General features: G+C 33.2%; 2 protein-coding genes across 2 annotated transcripts; both read right to left on the bottom strand.

The window, feature by feature from the left end:
* Nucleotides 1-346: 346 nt before the first annotated feature.
* LOC108333591 (berberine bridge enzyme-like 22) lies at nt 347-2211 on the bottom strand. The gene has a single exon (XM_017569061.2). The coding sequence runs from the start codon at nt 2183-2185 to the stop codon at nt 593-595; it is 1593 nt and encodes a 530-aa protein (XP_017424550.2). The 5' UTR covers nt 2186-2211; the 3' UTR covers nt 347-592.
* An 11653-nt stretch (nt 2212-13864) lies between these two features.
* Nucleotides 13865-16887, bottom strand: LOC108334305 (berberine bridge enzyme-like 22). Its single transcript, XM_017570074.2, has 2 exons — nt 16729-16887; nt 13865-15803 (listed from the first exon to the last, which is right to left on the bottom strand). Exon 2 carries the CDS (start codon nt 15747-15749, stop codon nt 14100-14102), a length of 1650 nt encoding a protein of 549 aa, XP_017425563.2. The 5' UTR covers nt 15750-15803; nt 16729-16887; the 3' UTR covers nt 13865-14099.
* Between the last annotated feature and the right edge of the window lie 8446 nt (nt 16888-25333).

The raw sequence follows: 25333 nt of genomic DNA, 5'->3' as shown, positions 1-25333 counted from the left end.
AGACTTCTCCATTTAAAGTCGAGCAGGGGCCGCACAACTTGCATATTCTCACAAATGTTTTTAAAATTTGCCTATTTTTCATAATTAGTGCATCAAATTTGCCTAAAGATGTAAAGAAACACCTGAAATTTTGTTAAAAAATTTCTTAAGGATTAATTCATGCCTCACATTTGATTATACTAAAATGATGAAGATTAGAGAATGAAAGAATCAACCAAATGAACAAGAATAATCAAAAAGATCGTTCTAATATGCTTGTCAACGTTTACACCATAGTGTGGTACCACGATTTGGCATCAATAACAGTTGCACTTAGAATTCTTGTATCTGTTCATAAGCACTGCAAAACATTAGCAAAATATTTTTAGCATTCCTTATGATATTTCGTTACTTCATGACATTTTACACAAGTCCACAACCATTACCAAAATATATCATATCCATTTCAAATTTCCATCCCCAACCTTTGAAATGCTTGCAAAAGCAGCATACCATTCCAGATTCGGTTATTAGCAACAACACAAAGCAGAAAATGAACATAACAGTGAAGCACTACAAAATGTTGAAGGTGTTCGACATAACGTCATCCCCATTAAGAATGAAAGGAATTCAGGAGAGGAATACTCTGTTCATTCCTGAAAAAATTTTGAGGGTCAAACTTTGTCTTGATCTGAGCCAATCTTCTGAAGTTACCCTTGAAGTACTTCTTGCCCCAAACACTAGCCTTTGAGTAGCTTGTGTTGTGAAGCTTGTTTTGGCCTAAATCAAGATCCTTATAGTTGAAGTAAGAAGCTCTAGGAGATTTTGAGACATAAGGAGTCATGTATTTGTAAATCATTTTAGCCCAAAGTTCATGCCTCTTGGATGCTTCCTTGCTATTCACTTCCCACTTCACCAAGTACTGTATGTTGTACAAGTTTCCCTTTCTGTGCGGAAATGGGATTTCAGATTCTGAAATTTCACTCATTCTGCCACCATAAGGTTCCAATATCAGCATTGCCAATGTATCTTCCTCGGCAACCATTTTCCAAGCTCCTTCTAGACCAGATTCTGGTATTGGCTCCTTTACATAGTCAGACTTGGCCTTGAAAGGGCTTTTGAAAGTGGTAGTTCTGTCGAGCAAGAGTTCTAGAGGGTCATCTTTGTTGTATCCAGCAATGAACATAACTGATTGAATCCAATTCATTTCAATACAGTCTTTGGCCTGCAGTCCCAGTTCTGAGAAACTCTCATTCATCAGTGGCACCAACCTGTCTATTCCTCCAAGGAACACAGAGTTGAACACTGCTTTAAATTTCTTTGATTTGTCACCACTGTTTTGAGCAACTACTCTGATGAAAAGATCCTCATGCAGCTCAGGTGCTATGTGTTGCCACCTGTGAATCAGACTGTTGGCTCCTTCCTTCAATGTTTTTTCAACATTGAACACGGTAACAAGAGCTGGAACTCTCACCAACCTGATCTTCCATGCAAGGATGACTCCATAACTGGTAGCACTACCTCCTCTTATGGCCCAGAAAACATCTTCTCCCATTGATTTTTTATCATGAATCTTCCCATTTGCATCAATGAGGTAAGCATCAACCACATGGTCTGCTGCCAGGCCATGTTTTCTCATAATGGTACCTTGTCCCCCTCCACTGATATGCCCACCTATCCCTATACTTGGACAGGTTCCTGCAGGGAATCCATGCACTTTGCTTTCCTTTGAAATTTTGTAGTAAAGTTCACCTAACGATGCTCCAGCCTGAACCCAAGCTGTTTCATCAGCAAGGTTAACTTGAATGGAACGCAGGTTGATGAGGTCAACCATGACAAATGGGGTCTTACTGAGGTATGATAGCCCTTCGTAATCATGGCCACCACTTCTGACTTTGAGCTGCAACCCAAGTTCTTTGCTGCATCTGATGCCTGCTTGAATTTCTGATTCATGGAAAGGTGTCAGAATGAGAAGAGGGTTCCTTGAAGAATTCAACCATCTAGGATTCTGTTCCAATGATTCCAACACTGGTGTATACAGTGAGGAGGATGTGGTAAAGATTATTTTTTCAATGGATTCAGAATTCCCATGAAGTTTATTTATGAAGCACTCCTTGAATTTCTTTTCAAACAAGGTAGAAGCTGAAGATGAAGATGAGATTGGAAGAAGCAGTATCAGAAACACTGCAAGATAACTCATCTGCATGTTTTCTTCTTTGCTTTTGGTTTATTGAGTTATTAAGTTTCATAACTCAACACACATTTATACACATACATATATGTAATACATGTTCACATGAAAAGATAGAATATTGAGGAAGAGAACATGCGGAAGCTAAATATATGTTGATTTGACTTTTCTAAGGCATTTTTCATTTTCAAGATTTGCAGCGAAAGAAATGGAACATGAGTAAAATACTGGTTTAAATAACTGTCTGATATGATTACTTTTCATTTTTTTTTTCTTTTAGCTCTTACACAGAAGTTCTCTGTGTTTGTCACTGTACAAACAATGTTTTGATATCTTAGATCCTTATATTAAGGAACATTAAATGTCTTTGTTGTTGTTTATTAGGTAATTTTGTTAACTTTTTAAGTGCTAATTAACACCATCACAATATAAATTGAGAAAATCTATTATCTATAACTATTACAGAGGAGATCCTTTTTATGCATACATTTTTTTGTCACTTTCATCATTCAGATAATCATTTTTTAATATTAAAATATATTTTTTACCAATTTTACATTTTTGAGTGATGACTTTTAAATTTAATAATTTTTTATTTGATACTTTTTAAGTTTAACCATTTTTAAAATTAATAAAACCATTTTCAGTAAAATTGTACAAATTATAATAATAATAAATTTATTTTTTTTATAAAAGAAAAATAATTATAAAGACATGCATTTGTGTACATGTTCTTTCACTAATACTTATAAAGAATATTTTTAATTTGTTGAAATAATTAATAGGTTTATGTAATCATTACGTTTAAGGTATGTGATTGAGTGTTGGATAACTTCTATACTTAGTTTTGTGTCTAAATATAATGCTTTTCATATTTTATCTTCCTATTCTATCAACTTTCAAATATATAAATAGAGAACCATGAGATCATCTTTCTAGAAATATATTTCTCTGTTTTAATCTCAAGTGGGTATTAGAGGGGATTGATTCTGCTCTGGTTTTCGTCTTGTCTTATCCATCTACACTAGTCATGGTTGTATGCAACTTTTCGACACCATTTGTCGATGTCCACAGTTGTCCAACTCCAACGTCGTTTTGCTATTTTTCACCTCTATCTGCAGTTGTTTGCTACCATTTGAAACTATCCAACATTGCCAACCACTATTCGTAGTTGTTTCTTTGTCGTTTGACATCTTTCATTGTCGTAGTTTCGTCTAGCGACCATCGGATCTAGATCGCCTCTCCACGTGATGACCAACACTGCTAGTTTCAAAGGCCAATTTTCCTCCACATGCATAATCTTTGTATGTTACGAAGATACACATGTTCTCCACACACCGTCATCCGCTCATCGGAACGACACCGCGTCACCTCCATAATTGTCGTTGGACCCCCTCTCTATTCTGACTTTCAAAATTTTATTTCAAGATGACAACTAGAAGTGTTATTTTATTATGACCACCTTGAGCAAGATGGAAGCCATGTGTTTACTGAAAAAATTGAATAGTTGAAACAAACAGATTTCGAATTATGTATCGTGTTGTGGCAATTTGTGGAACTGGAACTTCTTATGTCCCTTAGGGCTTTCAAAATATGTCACTCCTTTTAGAAAAAAGCTCAAAGCATCTATGCTAATGATATTCAAAGTCTTTATGATACGATAAACAAGCTTGTATATCTCAAAATGGCAGACCATGATATGATATCCTTCATGGAAGGTCAATCAGTTGTGGAACAATTACAGGTGTTCTTCAAAGTCAAATCTTTAGAGGAAATCAAGAATAAACTTAAAAAATATTATATGGTGTTGATCCTTCATGCTTTACATCCAGACTTTGATCATATTATAGATCAACTTCTGACTAGTCATGAGGTCCCTCCCATGGAGACCTTGACCACACGCCTTCTTCGTGTTCTGGTGCCTCAAACTCAAAAAGCTTACAAGCTAGTGGAACCATTTGTCATGGTTGTCATACGAGGAAAAGAAGGATGTGACACTAGAGGATGAGGACATGGAGGTTCAGGATGTCCTCAGTGCACATACTATAAAGGATGGGTTACACTCAAGAAAATTAATACTCCTTGCATGGTTTTCCTTCCAAAACAACCAATATCTCTAAGGATGAAATTGTCAACTCCAAGTTCAGTGAGGACGAATATCAAGAGTAATTATGGTTCAAGTCTAACAACTTGACACAAACATCTCAATCTCCAAGTACAACAACAACTTACGTTTCTCAATTCATGGAAGGTCAAAATTCATGAGTAATTGACTCAGGTTCTTCTAATTACATCTTTGGTAATACCTCTTTGTTCTCAACCATTTCCTTTCAAGAAAAACCTCATTTCATAACCCTTGTAAATAGCTCTAAAACTTCCTCAAAGGGAGTCGATCATGTCTTCCTGTCTCCCTTCCTAAATATGAAGTCTATCATTTTTGTTCTTAATTGTCCTTTTAGTTTAATTTCCTTAAGCTAGTTAACCAAAAAGTATTTCTCATCCAATTTTTCTACAATCTTTAGTTCACATGGTATATTACATCAGTCCACTTGTCCTCATACACCACAACAAAATGGTATAACAGAAAGGAAAAATAAACATTTGGTTGAAATTGTTCATACCCTTTTGCTTAGTGCCCATATTCCTATCCATCACACAAGGGATGCCATATTAACTTCTTGCTTTCTTATTACTAGAATGTTATCCTCCTTTCTCAATCATAAAGTCTTTTTCTCCATTCTTTTTCCAAATAATCATCTCTTTCGCACCTCTCCTTGAATTTTTGGTTGTGTATGTTTTGTTCATTACGTGTCTCTAGAACTAGACAAACTTTCTACTCGTGCTATCAAGTGTATCTTCTTAGGTTATTCTCGACTTCCAAAAGGGTATCGGTGTTACTATCGAGAAATCAAGAAGTACTACATGTCTGTCAATGTTACATTATTTGAACAGACTCCTTACTTCTCTCCATTTATTCAAGATGTTCATATCCTCAAGTAAGTCCTCTCTATTACAATGGTTGAATCCAATATTTCCAATGTCTTTGTCAATCCAAGTCTTAGTCAAAGTCCTCCTGAACCCTTATCTCCACATATTGATATCTTTCAACACAAGACTCTGATGGATAATCTATTTCTCCAAGAAAATGGTAAATCTCCTACTTTAGATTCTTCTCCCTTGTCACTTCAAATCATTGTCTCCTGGTGAAGATGATTCAGGATGACCCATTGATATATAAAATGATACTTGTTCCACTTGAAACTCACATCCCATTTATAATTTCCTCACCTATCATAGATTGTTCCCTTCCTATCATTCTCTTTTATCTTTAGTGACTTCTATGGTTATACCCAAAAATGTAAATGAAACACTTAATCATCCTAGATGGCGACAAGCCATGATTGCATAAATGCATGCTCTTGACCTCAATAATACTTAAGGGCTTGTGCCCTTTCCACCAGACAAAAAGGAAGTTGGTTACTAATGGGTGTATGCAATTAAAGTTGGTCCTAATGGTGAAAGTAATTGGCTCAAAGCCTGGTTAGTTACAAAATGGTACACTCAGGTTTATAATTATGACACTTTCTCTAACGTGGCCAATATGACTAGTATTCGTCTCTTTCTTACAATGTTAGTAATTCGTCACTAACCACTTCATCCATTGAATATAAAAAATGTCTTCCTCCACGGTGATCTTGAGGAAGAAGTTTATATGGAGCAATCTCTTGGGTTTGTTGCTTAGGGAGAGTCTATTATGGTATGCAACTGCTCTCTATATGGTCTCAAGCAATCACCACGTGCTTGGTTTGGAAAATTCAACTTCATTGTTCAAAAACTTCGACTAAAATGCAATGAAGCAGATCTTTCGGTCTTTTACTATCATACATCGCTCGGGAAATTTGTTTATTCAATAGTCATCACAAGAAATGATACTATGTGAATATCATTGAAAGAGTACTTGTGTAGACATTTTCAACCCAAGGATCTCAAATACTTCTTAGGCATTGAAGTAGTTCAATCAAAAGATAGAATTGTAATCTCCCAAAGAAAGTATGTTCTTGATATATTACAAGAAACAAACATGATTAATTGTAGGCTGGTAGACAGTCCTATGAACCCAAATCAGAAATTAATGACAGATTCGTCTACCGACAGACAATCTATTATCGAATATTATATTTTCTTTGAAGGAAACATGATTTTATAAATAAATAATAAATCAAATATAGTAGGTCAATTAATTGCTAAAATATAATATAGAAAAATGATATTATAAACATGTGAACTTGTATAAATAAAACACGAGAACTTAACTCATATATATGACATTGAAATTATAATAAATTCTTAGACTCTAAAATTACGTCTTTAAGGAAAAGAAAGTTTTTTATTTCTAATATGTGTTTCTTATAATAAATAATGATAATAACCAGTTTTCAACTTTTGTATTAATTTTAAATTATTAATTATGGTAAATTTGATTTAAGTATCGAATCTGAAATATTTTAAAATTTACGAAGTAAATATTTGGAAATGTATTTTTGGGTACGTCTTTTATTTTAACTAGTGAATATGATCCCTTAATTCAAACTTCATAATTTTTAATGGCTGCGGATCTGAGTTGTTTAATATTTTTGAATAAAAAGTCAAATCAATTATCAACGGAGATTTCTGACTTTTGACAAAAAATATCTCAATTTTAATTACTTCAAACCTCTTACTATATTCAAATTCAATTGCTTCTAGTTTAGCTGGTTTTCCAGCAAATATTATCACCTCATGTTTTTTTTATTAATTTATTTAAATTATTCATCTGTATTGATATATTATAATTATAATTTTAGGTGCTTTTATATATTTTTTAAAATGTAACTAAATAAAAAAAGTTCATTATATTTAATAATACTAATAAGTTAACTACTAACTTATTTAACTACCCTGTAGCATATAATTCTATCATCATAATATTTGATAAATTAAATCAAATTTATTAAATATACAGATAAATTTGTTACTAAAAAAATTTAAATCCACTTTACTTTAAGAGCTATTTTTTCCCTTTTAAAATAGTTTCTTGTTAAGACTTAACATAAAATTTAAGATTTCTTAAAAATATTTTGTATTTAAAAAAAAAAAAATCCACGTTCATTTGTCTGTATTTTTTTATTTTAATATTTTATTAATTTCTTCTTAGTCTGATTTGTGGTACACCACCATACACGAGTTTAGAATCTGAATCTTTATTCTAATGGATTTAAAATTTCAACTTAAACAAGTAAACTTTAAATTCTCTATTCTTTTTTCAATAGCATTGATGAGATTATGCACATTTGTCTCCTATTGCAATGACAACAACTTTCAAATTTCTAAAATTTTATCTTCACGGGGCCATCATTTGATCATAAGTTTTCGTTGTATTTGTTGACTAAATTAATAGTTTTCTTAAAGGATTTATTTATAAAATTTAAGATAGTAAAGTGATTTTCATAATTAAAAGTGTAAAAAAAATGTTACATTAATAGGAGATAAAAGTTAAAGATGAGAATTTCTTAGGGTTGGAAACACGTCACTACTAAATAAAAATGTTTTTTTAATCAAATAAATAATAAAAAGGGTTAAATATTTTGGTCAAATGTTAATTAATTAATTTAAATAGAAAGACAATATTATATTGACTTGGCTGCTAAACTTATCACTTGCAAATTATCTTGAGCACACATGGGCTGCTTTTCCACAAGCCATTAATGAGTAAAGTTAGAAAATTCAAATTAGTGCAGAGAATAAACTCATAGGAGACCAAAATAATTATTTAATTAATTAAAACAGCAATAAATTAGAAAAACTAAATTCATTCTTATGCTTAACAAGTATTTTGTGATCTTCACTTAGTTGCTAAGACAGTGTGATAAATTTCTATAAAAAAAAAGTTAAATTTGTAAAACAAAGTAAAAGAGTTGTATTTCTGATTTTTTTTTGTCTTTACTTTTGATGAATTACTCTTGAAACTTACAAAAAAATTGAAAATCTAGAGGAGAAGTTATAGAGAAAAAAAAAATCACATGAATAAAAGAAATATAATATATCAGCCATAGGAAGCATGTGCTTAGATTATACAAGTTCAATAATTCTTCAACTCAAAACTTCTTTTTCAAAATAAAAAAAACAAGGAGAAGAATCTTACCAACTACCATTTACAAACTTTATTTAATATTTTACTAAAATATTAATAAAATAACAAATATTTTCAATTATATATATATATATATATATATATATATATATATATATTGGTTTTGTAAGATTTTTTTTAGTTAATACATTATAGCAAAGTGTACCAAATTTTAAGTTACAAAACAAAATTTCGTTTAAAAAGAAACATACTTTAAATTCAAGAGTATTTTAATAATTTTAAAATTTAATTTAAAATAGAAAAAATAAAAGATAGTTATTTATCATCCATGACTTTGTAGTTGTTGCCACGTGTATTAGTGGTTTTTTAAAATAAAAGGTACTTACTTATCATCCATGACTTTATAGTTGCTGCCAAGTGTATATATTAGTCGTTTTTAAAAAATGAGTGCATCATTAATGCCATCTACTGGCAACATTTTGGTAACAGATTTCTTTTGCAACTTTTATTTATATTTTTAATAACATATTTTCTTTTTGTTAAAAGTAATGGTTATTATTTCATGGATCTCCTCTAAGGTGCTATCCTTATTTATATTTTTATCTTTTAATTTTATTTTACAATCACAGTGAACTAGCTTTTATTTTGTGTAATTTAATCTCTTCCTTTAATAAGTTCTTTGTAACCTTAGTTAAATATAAATGAAAAAGATTTTCTATATATTTGTTATTGGATGCATGTTTTTTAACCTTTAGGTTAAATAGTGTATAATGTATTTGGTGTTATGATATTAAAAACATGTATTTATAACAACTTGTAAGCCAAACGCCCTGCTAAGGTTTTTTCAAAGTGCACTTCTAAAATAATATGTATTAATTGTAACATCCCAAATATATAGTATGAAACTATATTAATGAGACATCACATAATAATAAGGTAGAAGAGTTACGGTAAAGAAAGTTAACTTACAATCACTCTAAAATAACCAGAAGATTAAAAACTTTACAAAATTCCTATGCTAATACGGAACGATGTACAAGACCGAACGGTCTTATGCTAAATAGGTGGATCCTCTCCCTCCATTACTTGCTCCAGACGGAAACTCCTCTCCCTCTGCTCACATCCACATGATGATCATTGCAAAGAAAAATCGAACGGACAAACATGACAAGACAGAAAAGAAGGGTAAGCTAGAGTAATTTAATTGATTACACAAATAATGAAAATTAAACAAATACATAAGCATGTGTCAACCAAGCATTTCAAGCATACAATGACCGACCATACATTACAGGCAATGACCGAACACTTGACTTAACCATCTGGATTGTATGAATATGTAACTTGAGGCCGTTCGTGCACCCCGGGGTGTAGTAATTGAAAAACCATCAGCTGTCACCCGAGGTTAATCCGTTATAACTCACCTAAGACCCTATAGGCTAGGACCTCCTGACATTCTCACACAATGCATTACCCATCTCTACTTGAGAATTGGTAATCATCAGAATTTCATGATGAACGTTGTGGATTTCGCTGTCCATATTCATACTTTACCACCTTGATAACTAGCACCGAGATATCCCTCCTTGGAATTCTCTTTCATACCAATTGGAACATAATACCTTAATAAAATAACCACACCATCACTTATGCACAAAAGATTCATATAACTAAATTTATTAAGTTCTCAAACCACAATGGAAAATCTCATGTAAGACTGAACCTCCTGTGAACGTTGGAGATCGAACGGTGACTTACTACCCAAATATCAGGACCGAACGATCACTAATAGATAAGATTGAAGTAGTGGTCGAACATTATTGAGGACCGACCACTAGAAGGAACTGACTGCTATTTAACTTAAACCGAACACCAATACAAACTGAGTACTAACGTAATACTGAGAACTACTAAGAAACTGTGTGCTAGTACAAGACCGAACACTGCTTAAGAGACCTCACACCCCACTAAGACCGAACACCAATACCAGATTGAGTACTAGTACAAGACCGAGCGCTACTAAGAGGCCACACACCCCACTAAGACCGAACACTCTGGACTTAGACAAAATACTCAGGTAGAACCGATCACTAAAGTGATCGAACGGTCATTAACAAGTAAGGCCCATGAAAGGCCGAACACAGTTAAGACCGAACACCTATACAAACCGAGTACTAGTGTAAGACCGAGAACCTAGACTATACCAGATACTTTATCTAGGCCGAATACTAGGTTAAGACCAAAGGCTATGACTAGATCGAACGCTATATTCAATTAAATACTAGCACAAGACCGATCGGTCATTAAGTGAAAAGCTCCACAGAAGCAGAACTCAGTTAAGACCGAACACAAGAAGAAAGTCGAACGATCAATGAATGACACTCGGCGATTTGCATAATTCTACAAAATAACTGCAGAATTATGATCAACAACTATCTTTACCAATTTACTACAACTTCCCAACTTCTAATCCTCCAAACATGATTCATATACCAATTTATGCCTATCTAAAGCTACCTAAAATCGTTCTAACATCATCCCAAAGAGTCTCATATCAGATTTCACTCCAAATTCTGCATAATCAATAACTCAATGACCAAAAATCCATTTTCCTACTTTTTACACATTTTAAAAGGACTTAAAGGTGCTAACAGATCCAATTACACTTGTCCAGATTCTCCCCACTGACAAATTTCACTCTCAACCCCAAACTCTCATTTTCGCATACCCACTTCCTTAAGATCAGAACAGACCGAACACTTATGCAAAGAAACTCCAACAGTTCACAAGTTCCAGCATTCACAGATTCAACACAATTCAATCAAACATTCAAGTTACACACATGCAACCATCCAAACAGTAATTTCATACATAGAAAATCACATTTAAATTAACTAGTTTCCATTACCTCAAAGCAACTTGACAGATTTAAGCATCTTCATAGTGTTGCTAAACCGAAAGTGATCCTAAGACAGCCTACAGACATTGGATCGGTGAAAGGAAACCAACCACCGAATCAGGAACAGAATCAGGACCCAGGTGAAGAACCCATGAACACATGCAAGCCGAACAGTGTTTGCATGTACCAAAAATTGCAGAAATTTCAAGAATTAAAGAGAGATAAACTTACCAGCTCCAAAACAAGAAATCGATTGGTGGAATGGAAGCTCTTGGTGCAAAGATTGCTTAGGCACTGCCTGATTGTTGAAAAGATGAACTAAGATTGAAGAAATCTAGAGAGAAGGGAGAGCAAAGGTAGGAAACAGAGGTTTTAGAGAGATACATAGTTTTAAGATAATGAATCGTATGTTAAAATTTCCTATTTATACTGTTGGTGTATGTTAAAATTTCCTATTTATACTATTGGTGTATTTTACCAGCAAAAGCTTGGTTCCATTATTTTAATATATCTATCTACTCTATTACTTCTATTTTTCAGAGTCCTTACATTAATCACTTCTAAAATCTCACATTTTAACAAGGTTTTATATTAAATTACCTACTATATGAATGTTATATGTGAAAAATTATAATAAAAAGTCTCATTTATTTTATGTAATCACATTCATTTCTCAAAATTATATATTCCTAAAAATGATATATTCTTAAAAGTATTATAATTAAAAATATTCTTAAAGTCATGGATGATAAATAACTAACTTTTATTTTATTTTTTATTTTAAAAAACAACTAATACACGTGACAACAACAATTATAAATTCATGGATGATAAATAATTTTTTTAATTTTAAATTAAATTTTAAAATTATTAAAATATCCTTAGATTTAAAGCATGTCTTTTTTAAATGGGAATTTTTTTGTAACTTAAAACTTGATACACATAATTAAAATGTACCAACTAAAAAAAGACCTTACATAAGAATATATATATATATATATATATATATATATATATATATATATATATATATATATATATATATATATATATATATATATATATATATATTCTCTTTAGAGCAAATGATACTGAAATTAAGCCCTCTCTGTTTGAATAATATTACACTTCAACTTATCCATAGCTTCTATAAGCTAAGTTTTATTAAATATTTTTTTATTCACATACAACTTATTCTACGGAAATAAAAATCAATAGATATGCTATTATTTTATTATAACACAGTCCAAATACTGTACATACCTTGTCAAACAAGCAGTTGCCAAAATAGATAAATGAAACTTAGGTCTAAATTATTCACTTATTTATATAATATATATATATATATATATATATATATATATATATATATATATAGACTAAGCAAAGCAACAAGAAATTTGAGATATGATTTCGTGTATCATTGACCAAACAATTAATAAGTTTTGTCCCTCGTGAGCATTTTCAATCTATAAAAGAATTAAATATCATTTGAATTTGCAAGATGATGTTCAAACAAACCAAATTGTTACTATTTCTTTACAAATTTGTATTATTTTTTTATATTGAAAAAATAAAAGTAATCCAACAGGAAAAAGCAAATTAAACTCTTAAAAAATAATCACATGTTGCACGAGACATGAAGTAGTATGTGTTGTATGTATAGATATATGGCTTATAATATTTAAACTCTAAAAAAATAATCACATGTTACATTTTTCATAATTTTTTATTTAGGCCAACCTAACCATTGAATTGTATAGAGATTTTCAAAGTTTAAACCTTTTTTTCTAAAACAAGGTAACCTATTATTGATTGATTGAAACATATATCCTGGTCAAGAAATAAATATTTGAGAAATATCATAAAATAAACATAAAAAAAAAGAACATTATGTTAAAAAGAAGCTAATTACACTGCCAGTGAAATTATTGAAAAATAAAAGCTTCTATATAAAAGTTAAGAAATTAGAAATGAATATGTATGTAACCAATATGAAAATGAACTGTCAACTATCAATATTTTTTGTGGTAAGGTCGTTCGAACATATTCATCACAGAGATATAATAATATAATAATATAATAATACATGAATCGGGTTTACATAAAATATGGATATTCATTATGCATCGCATCGATACATCAATTTGTTACATATTGATATTTATGTCAATTTTTTCTCACATATTTATGTTCGATAGGTATCGGTGTTTGATAATTTAATATATAAACAAGTAATATTTTTATGATAATAATAATTTATAATTTTTTATGTTAAAAACATTTAATATATTTGATTTTAATTTATATTCATATAATAATAATTATTTATTTATTATGTTTTTAAAAAAAAATTATATATTTTTAATATATTGTATAGTATGTTATTATTTCCAAAATAATTATATAACAAAAAATATTAAAGTTTAATATTTATAAGTGTTTATTTCTTTTATATATCATTTAATTTTTTATTTATTTCTACTTCACGTGTAGTTAAAATTTGCTTGGATTTGCGACATCTAATTGTTAATAGAAGTTAATGCATTAATCAATTCGAGTGTCTTTTCAAAAGTAGTTTTTGACTTTGGAAAAAGACTTCATCCAAAATAGTAACAAAAGTGGAACCCTATTTACAACCTTCCAATCAAATTCGGGGCGAAAATTGTAATTAAGTCTAACAAAATTTGATTAAATGTGCAGTGCAAAATTACAACATTCAACACTTCACCATTGAAAGTAATCCAATGTGATGCACTAGACTAACATAACTGGCAAGAGGAAACAATCTTATGTATCTTGTGACATCTTGTTGAAGTGTTATAGAACTCCACACCCACTACGAAAATTCACCATATCCATTTTGAATTTGCATCCCTTACTCAGGGTTGATCATAATACTAACATAATTGAAGTACCAGACAATTTTTCCAGTTCCTCCCAATAATGTCATGTATGCCCTTTATGTTCAAAAAGGACTTCAGGAGAGGAATACTCTGTTCATCCCTGAAAAAATTTTGAGGGTCAAACTTTGTTTTGATCTGTGCCAATCTTCTGAAGTTACCCTTGAAGTACTTCTTGCCCCAAACACTAGCCTTTGAGTAGCTTGTGTTGTGAAGCTCGTTTTGGCCTAAATCAAGATCCTTATAGTTGAAGTAAGAAGCTCTAGGAGATTTTGAGACATAAGGAGTCATGTATTTGTAAATCATTTTAGCCCAAAGTTCATGCCTCTTGGATGCTTCCTTGCTATTCACTTCCCACTTCACCAAGTACTGTATGTTGTACAAGTTTCCCTTTCTGTGCGGAAATGGGATTTCAGATTCTGAAATTTCACTCATTCTGCCACCATAAGGTTCCAATATCAGCATTGCTACTGTATCTTCCTCGGCAACCATTTTCCAAGCTCCTTCTAGACCAGATTCTGGTATTGGCTCCTTTACATAGTCAGACTTGGCCTTGAAAGAGCTTTTGAATGTGGTAGTTCTGTCGAGCAAGAGTTCTAGAGGGTCATCTTTGTTGTATCCAGCAATGAACATAACTGATTGAATCCAGTTCATTTCAATGCAGTCTTTGGCCTGCAATCCCAGTTCTGAGAAACTCTCATTCATCAGTGGCAACAACCTGTCTATTCCTCCAAGGAACAAAGAGTTGAAGACTGCTTTAAATGTCTTTGATTTGTCACCACTGTTTTGAGCAACTACTCTGATGAAAAGATCCTCATGCAGTTCGGGTGCTATGTGTTGCCACCTGTGAATCAGATTGTTGGCTCCTTCCTCCAATGTTCTTTCAACATTGAACACTGTAACAAGAGCTGGAACTCTCACCAACCTGATCTTCCATGCAAGGATGACTCCATAACTGGTAGCACAACCTCCTCTTATGGCCCAGAAAACATCTTCTCCCATGGTTTTTCTATCATGAATCTTCCCATTTGCATCAATGAGATAAGCATCAACAACACGGTCTGCTGCCAGGCCATATTTTCTCATAATGGTACCTTGTCCCCCTCCACTGATATGCCCACCCATCCCTACACTTGGACAGGTTCCTGCAGGGAATCCATGAACTTTACTATACTTTGAGATTTTGTAGTAAAGTTCACCTACTGATGCCCCAGCCTGAACCCAAGCTGTTTCATCAGCAAGGTTAATTTGAATGGAACGGATGTTGATGAGGTCAACCATGACAAATGGGGTCTTACTGAGGTATGATAGCCCTTCATAATCATGACCACCACTTCTGACTTTGAGCTGCAACCCAAGTTCTTTGCTGCATCTGATGCCTGCTTGAATTTCTGATTCATGGAAAGGTGACAGAATGAGAAGAGGGTTCCTTGAAGAATTCAACCATCTAGGATTCTGCTCCAATGATTCCAAGATTGGTGTATAGAGTGAAGAGGATGTGGTGAAGATGATTTTTTCAATGGATTCAGAATTCCCATCAAGTTGATTTATGAAGCACTCCTTGAATTTCTTTTCAAACAAGGTAGAAGCTGAACTTGAGATTGGAAGAAGCAGTATCAGAAACACTGCAAGATATCTCATCTGCATCTTTTCTTCTCTGCTTTTGTTTGACTGTGTTATGTTTCATATATACATGCACATCTGCACATTAATATTGTATCAAAGAAAATGGTGAAGCTAATATTTTTTTTTCCATTAGTCCAAATCATCCCAAATAAATAAAGTGAGGGCAGTGATATTTCCAACGCAGAGAGAAGCTAATGTTTAATTTTTCTTTGTAATTGGCATATCTGACATCGGCAGCCACGTATAAAGTATTGTGCTAAGTATTCACTCTTGCTTTGTTGATTTTTCTACTTCCTTCCAACGGTAGGATGTTTGGCTAAGCCTAGTTTTTGAAAATAGATCTTCTAAAGTTGATGAAACTAATTATCTTAATCCACTGTCTATAGTCTAAAAGACAAATTTAACCGTTTCACATTTTAGACAATGATCATTCATATGCACCTTAAATATTCAGCTACTTTATTCAATGTTTTTTCAGTTACTCTTCTATCAACAAATAATTGACTGTTAAATAACTCACTTCTTGATATTTGACCCTTTAATAACATACAGCATTTTCTATCTGATAAAACTTTTTTCCACTCTCTATACCTTTCTTTTTCCTGTTATTTCTAGAAACTATCTGTCAGAATGTATTTCGATAATAAGAAAATATTCTAGTACATTTCAAAAATAATTTCTAAAAAGCTAAAAGTTAAGCTTAACTTGAATATGTAATTTAAATCTACACATATATACATATACAAACATAAATATATATTTATTTTTTGTTTGAAGTCGGTGGCTCACACAAAAGAAATTAAAATCTCTATCAAAGAAACCAATACAAAAGAAAACAGTTTTTACAGAAGAAATCAATGTTTACTACTCCTATGATCGCAGCAGCTGCGTAATATTAAAATCCTCAAAAAAGAGCTTCTCGCAGTTAGTTAGATGTATTATTAGCACTTCAAATAGTATGAAATCAAAGTTTTGTATGAGATGAAAGTTTTGGGCTCACCGTTTCAGACGGTCCGTACTGATCTCGGTTTGGAAGAATTTGTCGGCTTCTATGGAGGTTACTGCTTCAGCTCTGGACGAATCAGCAAGTCAACCTTCACTCTCAGTTCTTTCGAGACGATGTAGCAAAACGATATAGCTGTTATTAGATCCAAAACTAAAATAATTTCACAATTTAAAAAAATACAATTATTTGTATAGGGTGAGTACGAGATAAATAAATGAATAATAATAATAATAATAGTAATAGTAATAATAATAATTTTATATCTTTTTCGTCATTTTTTTCTTATTCAATGTATGGAGTTGTCACAATTTGTCATTTCTTGCCGTCGATCTTGTTTTCTGGGTCTCTTGTTTGCTCGTCCGACTGGAGATGTACCTGTTAAAGATACTCTGATGTCAAAGTAAGTGAACAGTTCAGTAATCCAATATGACAATGACAGTAATAAATGCACAGTAATTGCTTCTACATATCTTTTACCTTTGATTTGTATTTATAGTTTTTGGACATGAACTTAGGATTAGCAATATTTTAATATCAATCCAATCTTGGTCTAATACCCTTAAACGTGATTTATTTTAATTTTCTTAACATTAATCATTTACGCTTATAAAACCGACTCCCGGTCTTTGTTTGTTTTACTCCGATCATATGAAATTCGTTGACTGTGCTGGTTCGGTCATATGATACAGGAGTGAATAAATAAATATAGAAAATGATAATAATAACTTTTTTTTTAAATATTGTCCCTGTTTTCTAACTTATTTATAGGATATCTTTATATAATGTATAATTAATTATTCTTATAAATAAAAAGCACACTTAAACATGTTTTCGACAAAAGTCTGGTATCTAGCATATTGGCTCTCACATTAAAAATGTGAGACTGATTTTTGTGGCTGAGAATTTCTCCGTTTTCACATCATTATTATAGTTAAGAAAATGAAAATCTTTTAACTTTTCCTATTGTAATAAAAATTGATTATTATAATTTATTTATACTACTAAACATATTAACAATTGACAACAAAAATTAAACAAATTAATGATGGTTGAATTAATTCTGTAAAATTTTATATATTTTTGAGATGGAGAGAGTAATATATATGTCATAATACATAGGTTTTTCTGGACAAAAATCCAACAAAATTATTTACCATTTAGATTTCTGAAATCTTCCATAATTATGAATGTGCCATATCATATAGATAGAAAAAGTTACCAAAGCTAACCGTAATAATTTAACCAATGGATTGACTGGGCTTTGAATAAATTGCACCGACATCAACAATTTGAAGTACATAAAATATATAGACCATTTCACAATGACTAAACTATGTTTAATTTTATTCAATAATTTAATTTGACATCTATAATCTTAAAACTATGTTTCCCTTTTCAAAGAGGTTAATTTATTACGAAACTATCAGTCAAAGTTTAATACACCAAGATAACTAAAAGGGACGTTACCTTTAATACATTATAAAATATCCTCAATTTTTCTATCAAAAGAAGATGCGCCAACACTGTAGAAATTACTCTCATGTTCATTAATTGATTACAAACATTGTCACAATCATGCAAAAACTTACCAACTACGAAGCCAATTTAAACTTTATTTAAGATTTTACTAAAATAATAATAAAATAAAAAATATTTTCAATATATATATATTCTCTTTAGAGCAAATAATACTCAACAATTCGCTTTAGTTCGCTCTTTTAACTCCAAGCATATGTCATTGTTCTTTCTTCATTTCATTGTTGTTATTATTCGGTTGAACAAAAGATTTATCGGTAAATGATATTTTGATGACAAAATCAGTAAGAATTTATAATCAACCTATCAGAATAACTCAAACATGTATTTATATGTTTCATAATAAAATTCTCTTTAATGTTAGTCTAATGAGAGTTAAATGGTGTTAAACATGTTTTGACTTAATTTAACCTCTCTTCGATTTTAACTCATATTTAAAAATGATTGTTTGATCCTCTTACGAAACTGATTATTGATTTGTTTACGGGTGAGTTGACGACCTATACTCATGTGAGCTAAGTTTTATTAAATATTTCTGTACTCACCAATTAACAATTAGGTAATTATATTTTATGTTCATAAAATAAGAATAAAAGAGATATGCTATTATTTTATATAACATAGTTCAAATAGTGTATGTTCCTTGTCAAATAAGCAAAGTGGTGAATACAAATAATACGTAATAAAAATAATATAAACTAAGCTCAAAATATATAAATAAAAAATAATAACAAACTAATTGAAGATAAAAAATAAAAATAAAAAATAAATATAAAATAAAGATAATATATTTATCAATATTTTTATATTATATTTAAAAAAGAAAAGTAATAGAAAAAAACAAATTAAACTCTACAAAAAATAATCACATGCAGGATACATGAACTAGTATAATAAATTAATCGTTTAACCATGTGTTGTATGTATAGATATATAGCTTAAAATATTTAAACTCTTAAAAAATAATCACATGTTACGTTCTTTACAATTTTTTTACTTAGACCAACCTAACCATTGAGTTATATAGAGATTTTTAAAGCTTAAACCTTATTTTCTAAAACTGTTATTGGTTCATAAAGACAGGTTGAAATAGATATCCTGGTTTATGTGTTTGGGTAACTGCAAGAAATAAATATTTGAGAAATATCATAAATTAAACATAAAAAAAAGATAAAATAAATAAAATTATGTTAAAAGTCTAATATAAGCAATTTTATTTTACTCTTAATTATATTTTTAAAATTAACAGTCAATAAAATTGAGGGGAGAAAAAGCTAATTACACTTCCACACTTACCATTCACGAATTGGTGGATTCAGTAATCACATTTTCAGTTTGGACCTTCGATCATTGATTTTTGTTTGCTATTTTATCATAGTTCTAATTTGAAATATGACAATTAGCACCGAGCATAATTAACTTAATTACAGTGAACTATGAATTATCTACTATTTTGTATTATAAAAACTAAACTATTTTTATAAAAACTGAATTATATTATTTTTTTAGTTCAGTTTAAAAAAACTAAACTTTTCTATCAACAGTTTAGTTAACGGTTTCAAACTATATATTACGCTTTATTTTTGTTTGAAATTTTGCTAACTTAATTGTTTCGTTTTTTTTTTTTCATTAACCCAAACATAAAAGAATAAAAAATAAAGTCATGTCCTCGTTATCTTTCAGATTATATATAGGGATAAATAAATAAACATTCTCTTAAAGTTATTTAAAAAGTTAACTATTATTATAATACTTATTCAAATAAAATAATGTTATTAAATTATACTAAAATTGATAATATATTTAAAAAAAATAAATTTTATTATATTGTAATTATATTACAAGAATCGGTAATTATTTTGTAAATTAATAAAATTAATTATATTTGTAAAAATAAAAAGAGAAAGATGTGTGTATGAGAAAACAGTTATAAAATATAATACTATTAAATATATATATATATATATATATATATATATATATATATTTATATAAGTATAGATAAAACTTTATGGTGACTTTTTTTTTTTAAATAAGTAAATAAAAATAATTTTAGGATATTCATAGTCTTTATATTAAACTGTGATAAGTGATAAAATAAAAATATTTCAAGTCATACTATATTAGAAATATTTTTTAGAGATGTAGTTTTTAATCTATATAAACAAAGGCCTATAATTATATATTTTATTTATGAGTTCACTTTTTTAACCTAGAGTGTACTTAACAATTGAATACCAGTGCAGTTATTAATTAACTGATATAAGTTTTTTTTAAAAAAAATTAAGCTCTAAAACAGTGCAGTTCAATTATTATCTCAAATAGTTAAAGTTTCTTTTAATTTACTATAATATAGTTAATTATAGTTTAATATAATTTAATTACTTTTGTCTAGTTCTAATGACAACAATGTTTTTTAAAAAAGAAAAGATAAATGAGAGAGAGGAAAATTGTGAAGTTGCAACAGTTTCATCCTTAAAATGAAAATCGGAAGAGAAATATTATAACGACCAAATTGTAGAAAGATAAGTACTAGTGAAGAGTATATAAAAATTAAGAAAATAGAAATAAATATGTATATAACCAATATGAAAATGAACTGTGTCAACGATCAATATTTTTTCTGATAAGGTCGTTCGAACGTATTCATGACAAAGATATAATAATAATAATACATGAACCGTTCACATAAAATATTGATAAGCCTTATACATCGATACTTTAATTTAATTAGTGTTCTATATTCATGTTGGATACGTATTTGATATTTTAAAATATTTATTAATAAAATATTTAATATATAACCATGTTGATAAAGATTTATAAATTTTTATGTTGAAACCGTATAATATATTTTATTTCAATTTAGATTCATAATCATTTATTTATTATAATTTTAAAAAAATACACAGTACTATATCATCGTTTTGTCAACTATTGATTGAATAGTTTTCGATAGAAGCACACTAAAACTCGAATCAGTCAACTGCTCTGGTCAGACTTTAAATATGATCATAAATATCATCAATAATCAAGTTTATAGGTAAAGTGTGTTTAAGTCTGTCTCAAAACCTACAAATACAAATATGAAATATAACGATGATTGTTTCATTGTGAATTAAAGATTTTATTGTACTAAGCAAACAATTATATTATTAACTTGAGCGTATGTTGTAGTATATTTGACAGATACACTTCCACATGGTTTGGAACTCTAAACCTATAAATATAAGTGTTATGTAGTAAGATATTTATAAAATATCTTAGATATTATATTTATTACATAAAATATCTTAAGCGGTTAAGATATTTATAAAGCCACTAACCATATTTTTAGGTAAGATGGTTATTTTTATTTTGCTTATAAAATACAATGACAGGGCAAAAGTTCAGGTACGTTCTCTTTATGTCTAGAGATCCTAAATAATATTTGAGAGCAGTATCATAATCACTCTCTTGAGAGCTGAGGCTCCATAACTCACATCTGACTTGAGCGTCGGAGTATCTTTGCAGGTACCTCCCCCTCCTTTGGCGAGTATGAACAACAACAATCGGAGAAGAGCAAGCATCCCAGACAGCCAGGAACAACAAAGACACACCGGACAACATCTACACCGAAACATTTGGCGCCCACCGTGGGGCCGAGTGCAATCCCAAAGAAGCCACAAGAGGAGCCTCGGCCTCCACGAATCATTTTTTCGGATAAAGCTACTCCATCGAGATGAAGCTGCCGCGTCACGCCAGGATTCTCCTTCGTGAGCCATTGACTCCACAGTGAGCACCTCTACGAAATCGCGTCAGTGAGTGCCTCTTTGCGGGTCAGACCCAGCGCAGAGAACGCCTCCAAATTAGGTCCATCCATCAGCCTCCGTCGCGCCACCGGACACCGCTGTCACAGGGGAATCATTAATTCATCCCCATCGCCTCCCAAACACGGTCACGCTGATCCTACGGCAGTGGTGGAGACCACCGAACTCCTATCCGCGACGCATCTCAACAAGAACAGCCCACACCAGCACCTTCATTGACGCTACTCCTCAGATCCCAAAACGCGCAATCAAAACCAACCCCAATTCGTAAGAACGGGAACGATCCTCTACAGTTGGTGATGAGCCTAGTCCGCAAAGAAGACCACCACTACCGTCACTCACGCTCTGATCACAGGGTCATGGTTCATCCACCAGACTTCAGTTCCTGTCTCCTTAGAACTTAAGGATACATAGGTACACCAGAAATCCCTAATTTCCCAATTTCCACAAACCCCAATCCGCAAACCGAAAACCCTAAATTCCCAAATCAGAGACAAGCCCTTTCAGCGCCTCCAGGTCCGCCGCATTGTCCGACCCATCTTCTGCGTCTTCCGCAGCACCCACGGCATCCACATGTCGTTTTGTTTCTGCCTCCACAACGTTCAGATTTCGAATCCCCATATGTCATCGACAATTTAGGGTTCCCGAATGAATCTCTGAGCAGATGGTTCCTTCTTTGTCATGGAAGGTTTCATCCAATCTCTCCTCTGTAGGGCCTCGGCCAGTGTTGCCGAAATCCGCCGTCACCCGTTGTGAACCCAACAACTAATTTGGCCTGAACCCCACTTTTACTGAACCATCCGATAAGTCCGACACATGGACTCAACGTCCCTCCAAGGTTGTCCATCTCCGATCGGCAAAACCTTCCTCATTGTCGTTCGACAATTTCCAGGTCGACCATCTCCTTGCCGTTCGACCATTTCCTGGTCGACACTCAAGAACGAGCCGCACTCCATTGTCAGTTCTTCATCCTCGAACGGTCCTTCATGCGGACACTCGGCTCCACCAACGTCCAGCATTCGACCAAACTGATGCTCTGTTATTGAACCTCCATGACGTTCGGCCCTACTCATGATAGGCCATTTGACCTAACGGACGTGCAGCTTCAAGCGTCCAGCAATCGGCCTCGCCAAACGTTCTGCCTTTCGGCTTCAATGACGCTCGACCATCCATGGTCACGAGCGTTCCAGCGTTCGACCACACTAATGTTCAACAATTCGGCCTCCCTGGCAATCCACCGTTCGACCTCCCTGGCGATCAACCATTCGGCGCACTCCAAGGTCGTCCACCTTGGTCGACAGCAAGACCGAGTGTCTACCGTGACCGATCGACAAAGCCTTCCTCATTGTCGTTCGACAATTTCTAGGTCGACCATTTAAAGGTCGACCATCAAAGACGCGCCACCCTCCAAGGTCGTCCACCTTGGTCGACAGCAAGACCGAGTGTCGACCGTGACCGATCGACAAAACCTTCCTCATTGTCGTTCGACAATTTCCAGGTCGACCATCTCCTTGCCGTTCGGTCATTCAGTTCCACAAGCGTTCGCCCATTCGACTAAACTGATGCTCGCCCAGTCGTCCTCAATGACGTTCGGCCCCTTGGCCTCCAACCTTTTGTCTCGATCGTTCGGCCATTTGCGTCTCAAGCAATTCCAGCATTTGTTTTCACGGCCGTTTGGCCTAAAGCGTTCGGCCAATTGCGTCTCACACGTTCGAGCATTCGTTCTCGCGGCCGTTCGGTCTAGAGCGTTCGGCACTTCGCTCGTCATTAACGTTCGGTCTCTAGCGCTAGGCCTCACGTGCCACTCGGCCGCTCGACAACCTATGTGTCGAGCGTTCACACAGTCCTCACGTTCGACCTCACATGTCGCTCGGTCTCTACTGCTCGACAATACACCAACACGAGCGCTCCAACATTCGGCCATACTCATGATCGGCCTCCTGACGTTCGGCACCTGGGCCTTAACCATTCGACACTTCGGCCTCCCTGGCCATTAGCCATCCGGCCTCCCTGGCGATCAACCATCCGGCCTCCCGAACGCTCAACCTTTCGCCCATTCGGTCTCATTTGTTCAAACATTCAACCTCGAACGTTCCTGCTTTCGGCCACTCAGCCTCATTGACTCTCGGTCTTTCGGCCTCTACCGCTCGACCATACATCTATACAAGCACTCAAGCATTGGGTCATTCGACCCCAGTGATGATAAGCCAATCGGACTCAATAACGTTTGTCCGCTTGCCTCAGTTCAGCATGTAGGTCTCAATGACGTTCGGTCGCCTGGCCTCCACCCTTTCGCCTCAGTCGTTCGGCGATTTGCGTCTAAAGCATCCCAGCATTCGTTTTTCACGAATGCTCGACCTAAAGCGTTCAACACTCAGCCTCCCTAACGTTCGACCACTCGGCCTCTACGGCTCGACCATCTATTGAAACGACCGCTCTACCATGCGATCCTATTTACGTTCGACCGCCAGGTTTAAAACGCTCTATATTTTTACATATTGTATATCTTATGCAGGTCACAGTAGACGGCCAACAGAAAACCGAGCGTTCTACGGGATACACTCCCTCTGGTAGTTGTTCGCCCAAGAACACCCAGAACATCAACCGCTCGACAAACCATGTCCACGAGCGTTCTACGGGATACACTCCCATGGGTAACTATTCGCCCAAGAACACCCAGTACATTCGGGATACACTCCCATGGGTAACTGTTCGCCCAAGAACACCCAGTACATTCGGGATACACTCCCACGGGTAACTGTTCGCCCAAGAACACCCAGTACATTCGGGATACACTCCCACGGGTAACTGTTCTCCCTTGAACACCCGGTATACCCTTACTCGACCCTCATCCTCGACAATTCATGTGAGATGTTCGACCTTCGCTTTCAACCGCTCGACAATCTCTGTACGAGCGTTCAAGCAGTCGGCCTTTCGGCCTCCTTATTGTTTTTGACCGCTCGACAATCTCTGTGAACGAACGTTCAAGCAGTCGACCGTTCGGCCTCCTTTTGGTTTCAACCGCTCGACAATCCCTGTGTACGAGCATTCAAGCAGTCGGTCGTTCAGCATCAAAGATGTTCGACCTTTGCTTTCAACCGCTCGACAATCCCTCTGTACGAGTGTTCAAGCAGTCGGCCGTTCGGCCTCAAAGGTGTTCGACCTTTGCTTTCAACCGCTCGTCGATCCATGTGTACGAGCGTTCAAGTATTCGGTCGTTCGACGCCATTAATGTTACCATTCGGCCTCCATGA

Source organism: Vigna angularis, chromosome 11 (assembly GCF_016808095.1).
Source record: "Vigna angularis cultivar LongXiaoDou No.4 chromosome 11, ASM1680809v1, whole genome shotgun sequence".
NCBI classification, from domain to species: domain Eukaryota; kingdom Viridiplantae; phylum Streptophyta; class Magnoliopsida; order Fabales; family Fabaceae; genus Vigna; species Vigna angularis.
This window is presented reverse-complemented; position numbering and strand designations above follow the sequence as displayed.

Bases quoted from the DNA above. Each gene is read 5' to 3' on its own strand.
- LOC108334305 (XM_017570074.2), bottom strand. From the start codon at position 15,749: ATGCAGATGAGATATCTTGCAGTGTTTCTGATACTGCTTCTTCCAATC.
- LOC108333591 (XM_017569061.2), bottom strand. From the start codon at position 2,185: ATGCAGATGAGTTATCTTGCAGTGTTTCTGATACTGCTTCTTCCAATC.